Below are 13,401 nucleotides of genomic sequence, written 5' to 3' on the forward strand. Positions count from 1 at the left end.
TTATTCAACTTATTTTGTACAGTGCAACTTTGTTGTCATATAAAAAAAGTTCTTCTTTATTGTTTAATTCTTGTATTCTCATTGATTTTCCAGTTCAAGTGCACTTGCATCAGAATTTATTTTCTGCATGATAATTAATGTTTTCTTTGGTGGCTGGAAACTACTGAAAGCTTCATACAGGCAAGTTATGTAATCATTGATTACATTGTTTTTATTTGCCTGGTGGTCTAGATTTGCAATAAAATGAAAGGATTTTGATCAAATATGCATTTTCAAATAAACATATGTTGTTCCAAAACTTGTGGTAATATTAATTGTCCAAACCATTCTACAGTGCATGTGTTGAACATAAATAATGACATACAGACAGTACAGTCGTCTTCGTAAGACAGTATTTATGTTTTCCAGTGCCTGTGTCAGTGCCTGGAGTTTCAGTTTGACACAGTGATCGGAGATCGTATCATGATCTTACAGCGGATGCATCTGCTGAACAATGTCTTTCCACAGGCCAACATCCTGTCCTGGGAGTTCTTCCTGTCCAGGTTTGACACACTGTCCCTTGAGGCACAGCTTGACTTGGAGAGCACTGGTGACATTTCTTGCCCAACAGGTAAGCAAAATGAGGAAAGGTCTATGAAATGGTGTGCATGGTCTGCAACTACTTTTAAGCGACTTTCGTGAAAAAGATACTTTAACTCAAAATATTTGTATTATAAGGTGATGCTGCCAATGCAGCTATCAGTTTTATTGAATCATCTGTGTAAGGTGAGACATAAAATATTAAGATGAAGTTATCTGCTGTATTTACGTCAAATTCTGGTAGAATATCACTTTATTCCTACAGTCTGTATCTCCGTTTGGTTTATTGTTTTGTCTTATGTAAGCATCAAGGTACATGATCATAACACCAGTCACACATGAGGTACCACAGTCCTGGTGTTACTGCAAATTCTTCCCCCCTCCTCCCCCACGCACACTGAAAGTTTCACCAGGGAAGGAATCAGCTGGTTCTTTCCCCAAGAGAAAGAATTGGCTAGCTGATTCTTTCCCCAAGGGAAAGAATTGGCTAGCTGATTCTTTCCCTCTCTAATTATTTCTTTACCCCCATATATTAAGTTAGTTTCCCCTGCTAGATATTTCTTCCTCACCTCCCCACAAAAAAACATTAGCAACCATTAGTTTCTTTTCATTAATAGACTCTTTGGTAATAAACACTATTCCCACATGTGAAATATCATACATGTAATGGGACACTGAACAAATAAGAGGGGGGGAGAGGACAGAATCAGCGAGCTGGTTCTTTACTCGCTACAACCAAATGATTTCTTTTCATTGATGGGCTCTTCAGTAATATACTTAAGACCTACAAGCGAAATATCATACATATAATGGGTCACTTAAAAAATGGGAGGGAGGCAAGCTGATTCTTTCCCCACTACAACCAATTGGTTTCTTTTCATTAATGGACTCTTCTTAATCTGCTTAAGGCTCACATGTTAAATATAATACATGTAATGTTTCACTTAACAAACTGTCACATAAGGTTTATTTCAAATGAGCCTTTACATTAATACAGATTACAATTTCAGACTAATAACCTTTAAAAAATCTCTTGCACTGAATAAGACACAACTTTTAATTAATGTTCATGTTTCTTCTTATCAACCAAAGACTAGTTTAAAATGGTCATTTGCAAGATTTTATAAATTCCAGACTGAATGAAAGTGTTCAAGGAAAAGGATGCTGGGTACTTCAACCAATTATATTGTTTAACTCCTTTTGAATTTCATCAACTAGTGCTATTTACATAAATGTATGTGGATAACAGCGATGCTGCCCCCATAATCTCAGCATCGGTTGCCCAAACAATATTTGACTCCATATTAAAGAACTGTAAATACATATTTACATTGTTGTTGAGGTAATTGAAAAACATTTTAGTTGCCACTGTGGAGCACATATGCCTGTTAATACTCTCAAGGCAAATGTTGTAGCTCTTTTCGCTCCCTGAAATTGCAAAGCTTATAGCTCTAAACATACAATTACCATCACCTCATACATTTTGTACTTTTGATCGGGCTGAGGATATGTCTTATGTAAATTTTACTTTGGTGCCTCATAAAGGTGATTTGCATTTTCCTGCCACTGTCTTTGCATTATTTTTCTGTAAGTCTGTAGTTGATCTTATGAATGTTTTGTTTTCTTTGTGTACCTGGGGCCTCCTTGGAAATCTTGTTGGCAATCTATTCAACTGTTGACTCAGTTGTCTTTTAAGAACTTTTGGTGGATTACCATTATTTCTATTGCTTATTATTGGAGTACATGTCGTGAATTGCCATTGTAGTCCCGAAATTGATGTAGTGGCTGTGGATACTGTTTGTCTTGAGAGTTAATCTGTATTGTCTGTTGGTGAATAAGGTCTATGTCTATTCAACCAGCAAGAGAGAATCATTTGTGGAATGTGATTGATAGTGTTAAAGACTTGTCATGTTTATTGTTTTTTTGCCTCATGTTGCAGTGATTACATCCCAGTCACCAAGCTGTCATTTATTCAAGTTGGTGCAACCTGGTTACACACTTTGTTTATAGTGTTAATCCATGTATGTCTTCTTTGAATTAAGCCAATGACTTTTGTCTCTGATTAAACGATCCTGTTTCTGGATGAGATAATTGTTTCTTTTTATTTCACTAATTGTTAGATATACAATGCACATGTATAGATTTTTCATATTTTCCCAAATCCCGTCAAAACTGTATTTACAGTCAATATTTAACTTAGCACTAAAAATGCTGACAAATGTTTACGCTGGAGAAAATAGTCTTTGTAACTGAAAGAAGTGAAAAAGAGCAGACTACTCTCAAATATGTTGCTTGTATTGATGAGTCCTTGAAATAGTTGGATTGAAGCATTTAAAGGAGTCATGGCCTCTTAATGTCCATCTTCTACTAACTCTGTTTTCCCAGTAAGTTCCTTTGTTTAAGGCCCCAGGGAACAATTTATAGTGACCAGGTCTCTTTCTTATGCATTCATTGCTAATAGATTTAATGACAGTTGGAGACCTGCAACATATATTTTAGTTCAGATATTATATGACTTGTGTGCAACCAATCAAGGGAGATAATTTTGTTTTTAACAAGGTAACTCTAGCATTTTTGTACAGTCCATTGCAGTTTTTGAACTTTATTGTTGTCATTTGCATTTGATCGTATAACATGTATTCCCCTCCCTCTAAAAATTGTTCAGTTTCCAAATTCAAATTATCAATTTAATCTGTTGACATTATTACTTCTAGACCTGACCAGTAGTGACAAGGAGAGTGAGAATTTCTTGAGGAAGCTTAACAGGGCCAGGTTTGCCTTGGCACGTACAGACAGTATCCGCTCTGTCAGTTCAAGTTTAAGTGGAAAACCACCTTATAGAAGAGCTGTGTCAGTACCCATGCATCTCTTAACCAAATCACAGCCTCCTAAAGGTAAATGAAGGGTCATTGTTTTTTGTAATATAGATAATGTTATCAGATACGTGTGGTCAGTTTAAGATAAATTTCTTCTTCATATACTTTACACTGTCATAATAGGCTAAGAGAACATCCACTACTTTCTCAATCCAGTCCATACAAGATAAAATGAAAGTTGTTAACTGCAGCTTTTGGGTTTTGTTTAAATGGACATCAGGCAAGAGTGGTCTCCTCTTGGATAGAGGTATTATACCAAATCCTGTCATTCTGCAGTCACTGTTTCCACAGCTTTCTGTCACTAGAGTCCTAGTAAATGCCTTTCATTTTTTACCTTTTCACCAGCTTAGGAAATCCTTAGGAGTGTTCTCATCACAGGAAATTATACTCCATCTCTTTTCTTATTGAATTTTGCTATATATTCATGATACTTGATTATTGTGCAAACTGATTGGTGTCATCATGATTGCCTACCTTAATGGTCAGTAGTATTTCATATTCGTCTTGTCTTATTAAATCCATTTTGGATAGAATTATGGCCTTGATAAATAATTTCATATCTTTACAGGGATATTGCTCAAAACAAAATAGCATAGCCCTTTAATCCTGAGATATAGGGTTGAATAGCAGTTTTTCTGTATAAAGCCCTTCTAGAAAAGCATCTGTTGCTGATAGCTTTATTTGTTATATATCCAGCAAATAATCATTTTTTATTCTAGACAAAAGATCATTGCAGTAATTGTTTTTACATTTTTCTTCATTCGTGGCATCTATTTCACTGTAATCTAATCTTAGCTTGATGCTTCATTGATTTAACTGATTTGTGCCATTGTTATGCTTTCTTAAATTTGAGGTAACAAAATGGTACTAACAGCTGCCTCTGTGGCACTCAGCATTAAGAGTTTAGCATTTGGATTGGTCTGCCTGGTGTCAGAATAATGTGACTGGGTGGGACATCATGCTACATGTCTGCGGCATGATACACCAGTGTTAGACATCACTATAAACTGCCACACTGAAGACATCATAGCGATATGGCTGAAAAATTGTTAAAGCTATGTTAAAAAAAACAAGTCTCTCACACACACACATGCATGGACACACACATGCACACATACATGCACATACACACATGTGCACACACACATGCACACACACACACACACACATATACACAATGGGCAGGATTGGGTGAAGGGTCTGTTGAAGATAAAGATGACTGAAGATATGGGGTGTCGATCAGACTATACCAATGATATGTTTATGCATTAGTCTGAAGAGAGATGGCACCTGGGCTAGCAAGAAAGCCTAGAAGTGCTTCCATAATGATGTGGACATCCTCAATACTGCCACTGATGCTGCCTTTGTGAACTTTTTCATCTCTAAAGACGTTTGCCAGTTCTTTAATGTCTGGCAATATTTGCCACCTCAGAGCTCCCATGTATCCTTATCTCAGCCATCACCCATCACTGTTAGATCTTCGCACCAATGAACAGACTACCAGGTCAGTACCTATATAGTATGGTGGCCCACACTGACCAGCCCTGGACAGTCCATCACCACATGTAGAGTCATGTACTGGCTGTGGTGACTGATTCCTCAGTATTGTCTCAGTGAAGTGGAGCTAGATGTTTAACAAGATAGAGGCAGCTAGTATGTAAGTGCATGTTTTTGTTTCAGTTTTCAAAGATAAGTTAAATAAAGTTTTTATTTTTATAGTTATCTAAATAATTTCATGCTATTTTGCTTTATAAAATATCCCTATTTTCCCCTTCATTTGAAAAACATAGCCCTATATTATCCCTGCTTTTTCAAAAATGGTTGCTGGAAAGACTGGAAGAGGGATCAGAAAAGTATGCTGGGGAAACCCTCGTCCAAACCTTAGTCCTCAAATGGGCCCTGTTTCCCAGACAAAATAACAACATGACAAAGAGAAGGACCCGTTTTGGTCCAGTTTCTCTCCCCAGTATCCTTACTGTAGACAGAAAATTATGCTTGTTTTCCCCATTATGAAATCCTGGTTAAGGGAAAGATCTTAACACTCTACCATGGAAAGACTTGTTCTCAGAATTGAAACCATTCATGGATTCTGATATGGGTGAAAAAGACATCCTTTGAATCACTAACTAGAGCCCTGCAGATTAACTTTTTATATGACACCTTCTTCCTAGTCACTGTAGCCACAGCAGGCAGAATATGTATGATTCATACCTTAATATTGGCTGATTCTGACTATCTGCAGTTTCACCTTGATGATTCTGGTTTAGCTTGGGATGGAGGTCAGAAACCTGTTCTCTTAAGATATTATGATTGGTTAGTACATTTGCGGAAGAAACCATTTTTTATATTTACTCATCTTTAGTTAGTCATGTTTTGTGAAAGCATTGTCCATCCATCCAGCAATTACCATTTTCCATCTAATAAGACATGTTGTAGTTCATTCTACACAGCATCATAAATGATGTCCACATTGGTAGATCATTGAATTTTCTGGTCAGGATCTTTAAATGGATCTAAAGGTACTAATTCATTTCAATGCCATTCAAATTGAAATACAGCATAACATATCTCATTCAATACATACTGAAACAGGGTTGTCTTTTGACATTAAATTCTTCTACACTGCCATGGCCCATGGAAGAGTTTGTTTATTAAGAAGTAAACAGCTTCCCTATCCCACTGTCTTCATTCATAATGTGGTTGGCTCCCTTGTAATTTCTTTTTAGTTGCATCATGATATATGTACATATAATTAAATTATATTAGATGATTCTTGCAGGAAGACTTTTCTTGGTATCAAATTAGAGATTTTATTGCTAATTAGATAAATCACAGCATAAACAGACATTAGGTACAAAATTGTAAGTAAGTGTAGTTGATAAAAAATATTTAAGGACATATTAAATTTCAAATTAACATCCATAAGCAGTTACCCATTTTCAGGGTCATATGTTATCATGGCATCCATTTCAGAAATATTTAGATAGTATGGTAATTTAGCATTAAGACTACTTATTACAGAATTTATTCTAATTGGTGGCATGATAATGATAGATGTAATTCAAAAGTAATCAGTATAAGCTTTGATTTGTATCATACTTCACCTGCATGCCATCAGCTTGATGTTTACTATTTGCCTTCTGAAATTATTTTTACAAAAGCTGTAAAATAAACAAATTCTTGTGAAAAAATAAATCAGTGCTGATAGAGATGCTTGAATTTAAAATTATGACCACAGTGATCAGAATTTTTCAAAATAAACACCAGAATATGTTTCTTGTGTGTTCAGCTAATATGGTTATCTTATGGTTAGATAATGGATTTCTTCAGTGGATATAAAATGAAGGTTCCAGTGATCAAGTTATAGTACAGAATTTACCATGAGTGGTTAATTACTTGCTAGATTCTTCTTGAGAACATTTGGCTATGAATGTGGAAGTTTTGTTACTGGTTAATACTATAGTTTAGTGCATTATTTAAGGAAGGCCTGCACTAAGGAGGATTTTTATAAAAGCAACTCCTTACTTTAGAAACTGAAGGTCATCCTGTTGGTATTTAAACTCACAACACTTTCTTGATCCATGGTAGTCTATTGTTTTGTGAACTTTTTCATATTTTTATCTTTTATCTAAACATTTAGGAATGTTGGGATTTGTATAAGTTCGTAACAGTCTTTAGAGAAATCAAAGGACAAATCACTTCACTATGGGTTAAATTCACTGCATTAAAAACCTGTTTCAGGTCAGTTGTTCCAAAAAAGTGTTTTCTTAATTCAAGACTCATTTGTAAAGACTAATTTAATTTTTCTCTAGTTTTTGTGATGTCATCATTTTCATATTTGATATGAAATCAGTTCCAAGTTGCAATGTTAGCCACTCAGCCACTGTGTCCCCCTCTAACTTTAGTACATTATATGGCATGTTTTTTTACAGTAGGGATGGTAAAATACTTGTAAGCAAATTATCATTTGGCATGGTTTCACATATTTTGCTAGAAATAACATGTCAGTGGACATTTAAGAATTCGTTGAAATCTGAAACTGAATTGAACTGAGGCATATAACATTATGATCAATGATAATGTGGCAAAGGAAGTCCAACCACACTGAAAATACAGATTTGTGATAAGCATCTTGAAAACTGGAGGCCATGTTTTAGCATTTGCTTCCATGTTCAGATTTAAAATGAAAATACAGCTAGTTGCTACTGATTTATTGCCTAAGATAAAGTTCATGATAAACTTGTAATATAAATTATATTTGTTAATGTTACCCATAATACAATAGCCATTGTAATAATTAGCAAGAAATTTTGACGATGTTATTACATAATTATTGCAAATATTATGAAATCATTGTGAGTAAAGTTTGTCACTGATTGAGCTGACAATTACCTATCCTATCTAGCTTGAGCTAGCAGAAATTAATTAATGTAATTAAATTTCTCTAACATGATTCTGTGTTTTACTTCATATACTGAATGTAAAAGCTTAATGTCCATTCTTTCTGCATTGTGCTTGCTAGGTTAGTAAAACATGAAACTGTCATCATGTCACAGAGTGAATTGTTATGACATTTATAGTACATACTACTTAATATAAGAAATATTAGGCATTGCTTCTGATTAGGTCACTCCGACTTGTATTTACGTTTGCTAGTGAAAAGAAGGCGACTGAACTCTCAAATTCATGTTAACTCGGGTATGGTGATACATACTGGTGTCGTCTGAAAATATCAGTTTTGTCAGTCAGTACATTGGAAGCCATAAAAGTTAGTTATATCAGCACTTCTTAAAGTTGTATATGGACCCACCCCAATCGAAATGTTATGGTTTTGAAAATGAATTGTTATCCTGTTTAATTTGACATATATTGTATAATAACTGCACTGCTTTTCTTTTGTTTCACTTTTTTAATGACCGCTCAGGTGACCTGTTGGTTAGAGCATCTGCCTTGGATGTGGGAATTCATGGGTTTGATCCCCAGCTGAGTCATACCAGAGACTTATAAAAATGGTACTAACAGCTGCCTCACTTGGTGCTCAGCATTAAGAGGTTAGTGTTAGGACTGGTCGGCCTGGTGTCAGGATAATGTGACTGGATGGGACATCATGCTACATGTCTGCTGCATGATGCCCCAGTGCCTGACATCACTATAAACTGCCACACTGCAGACATCATAGCGATATGACTGGAAAATTGTTAAAGCTATGTTAAAAATCCAACTCACACACACACACACACTTTTTTCACTAAACTGTAGTGCACTACCACACCATTAGTCTGCACAAAGGTAATTCACCATTTTGCAACTTTTCATATGGGATGCATTCATTTTGGTTACAAGTAATAAAAATGAACCTAATTAAACAATTTGCTTCATACTTTTCATGTAGATTCCTTAAATTTTCATCATTAAATTTTGATGTACTATACCCAATAGTGTATGTATGTATATATATATATATATATATATATATATATATATATATATATATATATATATATATATATATATATATATATATATACACACACATAAACACACATACATATATGAGATGATGTTTTACCAACTTACTGCAGAGAGGAAGACTTACTGACAAATGAAAACAAAACTGAGTCAAAGAATAACCATCAGCTGTGCGAGCAGCATTTTCCAAAAGTTTCCATCTTTCTCTTTGCAAAGATAGATTTTGACATCACTATGGATGCATTTCTTTATCATAGTCTTTTTCAACCTTCTTGGCAGAGCAACACCTGAATGGTGTTGTGCTGTTTGTCAATACAGATCTTATATAAATTATTCATGCATGAATAAAATTGGATAATTTTAGCTACATTTCATTCAAGATGCTGATCTGAAAATTCAGTGAGAAACAGATGCAAATATCATTTGTGATGCTGTTCAGAATTAACTATAGTTAATTCATATTTTTACAGTTGCAGAGTGTTTTATTTGCTTCGCACACTCAGCTATGAAACTGGGATGTGCAAAATTAATGTTTCTTGTAATGTATGTTTGCATAACAATTATGATGTATAATTAATTCACTTGAAAAAGGTGAAAAAAAATGTTCTTTTTCTTGTGCTGACTTGTGAGTTCTGTGATCTAGGTTCTCATGGATTGTTCAACATTATTACTATGGAAACTTTTATTATCCTCTATATCTAACATATGGTCATACATCTATACTTGCATATCAGTAATGCTTTTTTTACTCATGACATAGTTTACACTTTTCTGATGACATGTTTTTAAGTCTTTTTTTTATATTTTTGTTTATTGATCTTAGCTTGTTTTACCAGCTTTATTTTGTTAAAATCTGTTCCATATGCAGAAATAAAAATTGATGTGTGTATTCATCACAGTGAGTACCACATACTGCTACCAAAAATCAGTTACAGTGATCTTTATATGTGCTCCAGTGATGACACTAGCTTTGAACAATACACCAGAGGAACAGGTGAGACATGGCATTTTGCAGAAAGTACCATTTTGGTCCTGTGTCTACCTTCCAGTGTTAGACATCAAGCTATAGAATAATTTTAGTTGACCAAGGTTCTTTCTCTTCTTCAAAGATTTTTTCATTTAGGAGCAATCTTTCCATTATATAAAATATAAAATATTTCAGTAATATGGTAAAACCTGTAAATCTTAGAACACTTAAATTTTGTTTGATTGTGTGAGATTTAAAAAAAAATGCCATTTCTGTAGTAAGGAAAAAGACTCTTGATTTTGGGGTCAGAATTTCAAATGTCAGATCACTGTGGTGATTAGTGAAAAATGCCTTCTGCAAAAAATCTTCAGTTCTCAACCATGTACCCTTTCCAAACTTTGTGGACAGCTTAGTGTTTATTTTGGGATGAAACCAAAATAATATTTGTGTAATACTTTTTGTTCATGAAAACATATCTTGACCAAAATTTTTGGATGACTTGTGCTTGCACTTATGGTATGAAAGGCTTATTGATTTTGAGATTAAAATGTCAGAGATCAAGGTAATTGTGACTCAAAGAAAATTGGGGTTTGCTCAGTTGATTTTGTTCTAGAGTAAGTTCCTTTATCGAACCTTATGGATGGCTTGCACCTAGGGTAAGAAAAAGAAACTTTCAGATTTTGGAGTCCAAAGGTCAAGGTCAGGTCAAGGTAAGTCTTAGAAGAGAATGATGGTTTATGCAATGTAGGTTTGGGTTTAGTTCAAGACAGTATACCTTGTATACCTTGACCCAAAAGTCAAATTCATTGAGACCTGTTGATCAGTAGTCTTGAGAGTCAAACATGCCGTTTTAGTGCCAACATAGAATACTATTAAACACAGGACAAATAATGTAAGGTTCTTGGTACACTTGTTGACACAGCTAGTCTTATTTATTTATCAGATCACCATGAAATATTGTGCTTGATTTGGTCATTACCTGAAGATACCCATATCAACAAATAATTTTGTAAGTGTCATTTTGGTCAGGTTTTCTTTTTTGACTTGGAGCTTGTCGTTTTGTGTCACAGAATCCCGTGAACACAATTAGTCTCACAGATGTCAGTGGATCACCATGAACACTTTTTATGTGTTATGGTAATCATTTGAAGAAGTTCATTTGGACGTATTAGTGTCGTCACACAATTTTGGTTCGAGTTATATACTAGTTTTGCCTTGCAGCTGAGTGGAGCATTGGACAGAATCATGTGAAACAACTAGTTCTGCCATTTTGTATGGATTGCTGTGAAACTTGGTACATTAATATGGTTATCATTTGAAGATGTATAAATCAATAAATCGCTGTGCACTCTGAATTTGTACAGAGTTATTGCCATTTTGCCCTACAATTGAATGAAGTAAAAGACAGAATCTTGTAAAATATACTTTGTCTTGAAATTTTCATTTGGTGGCTTGAAACTTAGTAATTATAATTGTCAGCTTCACATTGACCAATCACTGTATTGAAACTTTTTTCAGAAGAGGTTTGGACTTTTTAACAATTTCAATGATATGGATAGGAATGTAATGTGGGAGAGGTGGGGGTTTATTTACATAAGGAAACTGATCATGATTCCTCTAGCATTTTAGTTCCCACTGTGTACTTGCTATTAGAAATACAGGAGTTTTCATCCACACTTCTGCAATCTGAACCAACTGGGCATCTTACATGGAGTAGTGATTATTATATTTGTCCATTATTTCTTCTTGGATAAAAATAGCTAGCTTAGGTATTAAACATCTGTGGACTGTATATTTTGTCCTTGCAGACAAATTGGATATTTAACAAGGTTTGTAGTGTATGATTTCAGTTTGTTTCACTTGTGGGCATTTTTCAGCTTGGAGGGATTGATGCACAGATTTTTTTCATACTTTTCATTCTGCTGCAAATTTCTTTATTTTAAAACCAATAAGGAAATAAGGGGTGTTTGAAAGCATAATGTTTTTTCATCATAAATGGTCATTGGGAAAATTTACCACAGATTTGATCCCATCACACATTACAAAATAGAAGTCATTAAATATGACAAACTTTATGAACTACAACAAATTCAAGGAAAAATTAGTTCACTCAAAAACGTTTGTGATGAATGCATATAGCCTGTCAGCTGAACCAAAGAGGCCTGTAAATTACTTTTGGTATTCATCCCCAAAGTCTCTCTGATATTTATTAAATTGAATGTTTTTATTCCTATTTCAGTACTCTTAAGGTTAGGACAGTATTAAATAAATTTAAGAAATAAAATTTTCATTCTCAGTGAACTGATTTCATTTGTCTACAACCCACATGTTAGGTAATAGCCAACTTTTGTTGAATCTGCTACAGACATGGGTGGTTAGCACAGGTTTTCTTCTGAGTTAAATGTTATTTATTGAATCTGATAATTATAAAGTGTATTTTTAAGGTAGATAATATAGTTTAAAAATACACATTAGTTTTATTATCACAAACTGTAGATTGTACCTTATCTTTTAGTCCATATTCTTGTCAACTTCACTTTTTCTTGGTATTGGCAAGGTCAGTTCACTATACAAGGTCAAATCACTATACAAGATCTATCCTCTAAAATATACCATAAGTGCTTATAAGTTGAGTCAAACTGCAAACAAAAAAGATCCTGATCCACCATCATATAATATGCCTGTAGAGCAGGGTCTTTGTTGTTTGTTCTACTGATTATTCCTAACAATGAGCACAGCCTGAGATCTTCTGGCACATTATGTGATGACAGATCTTGGTCTGTGCAGTTTGCAGTTGGACTTGTCTTAAAAGCAAGTATATTTGGTAATGTTTAGAATATAATAACACAGATTTTTCACCTGAAAAAACAAAAATTAAAATACTGAATTATATTTGCAAATGTTTCAAAATTCTTATTTTGAGAAATAGTGGAAATTTGAATTTATACAGGAAAAATAATCTTATTTTCTCAATAATTTTCCTTGTTGTAAGTTTTTAAGGATTCTGATCTTTACAGGTTTTACCATAGGTCATGTCCTTGTAAGTCTGTCAACTATACATACTTGACTCGAAATATTACATTTAATGTTTTGTTTAGTGTTATCCGTATCAATAAAGGAACATGCCAGTGTGAAGTCAGTGGTTAAGCCACCACTCCCATAACTTACAAAATTAAAACCTTTTTACATGGGATTACTTGTGCTAAATTCAAAACTTTTTAAACCCTACTCGAAGCTTGCTCTCAAGCTCAGAAAGCTATTTATTTTAAAATCTTGCTCCTAGCTTGCTCTTAACACCAGAAAGCTATTTATTTTAATGCCCAAATTGATACACTGATTTGTTATACACATTACATAATCAGAGTATATTATGATGTCTGTCCATCCACCTGTTCATGTATTACTATTTCTTTTCTGCACAATAACTTGAGTTATCCACTTTGGTGATGGCTTGCACTTGAGGCAAGGAAGAATTCCATTGATTTTGGGGTCAAATGCTCAAAGTCAAAG

General features: G+C 34.2%; 1 protein-coding gene across 7 annotated transcripts in view; it reads left to right on the forward strand.

The window, feature by feature from the left end:
* LOC149808497 (protein unc-79 homolog) overlaps window positions 1–13,401 on the forward strand; it is a 255,882-nt gene that overhangs the window by 92,148 nt on the left and 150,333 nt on the right. For all 7 annotated transcript variants that reach the window (XM_089978169.1, XM_089978143.1, XM_089978163.1 and 4 more), the window contains exons 25-26: window positions 409–610; window positions 3,294–3,473. In XM_089978169.1, coding sequence (XP_089834295.1) covers window positions 409–610; window positions 3,294–3,473 — 382 coding nt within the window. The remainder of the gene's footprint in view (window positions 1–408; window positions 611–3,293; window positions 3,474–13,401) is intronic.

The sequence above is a fragment of the Sinohyriopsis cumingii genome, chromosome 1, assembly GCF_028554795.1.
Source record: "Sinohyriopsis cumingii isolate HCF-2022 chromosome 1, ASM2855479v2, whole genome shotgun sequence".
NCBI classification, from domain to species: domain Eukaryota; kingdom Metazoa; phylum Mollusca; class Bivalvia; order Unionida; family Unionidae; genus Sinohyriopsis; species Sinohyriopsis cumingii.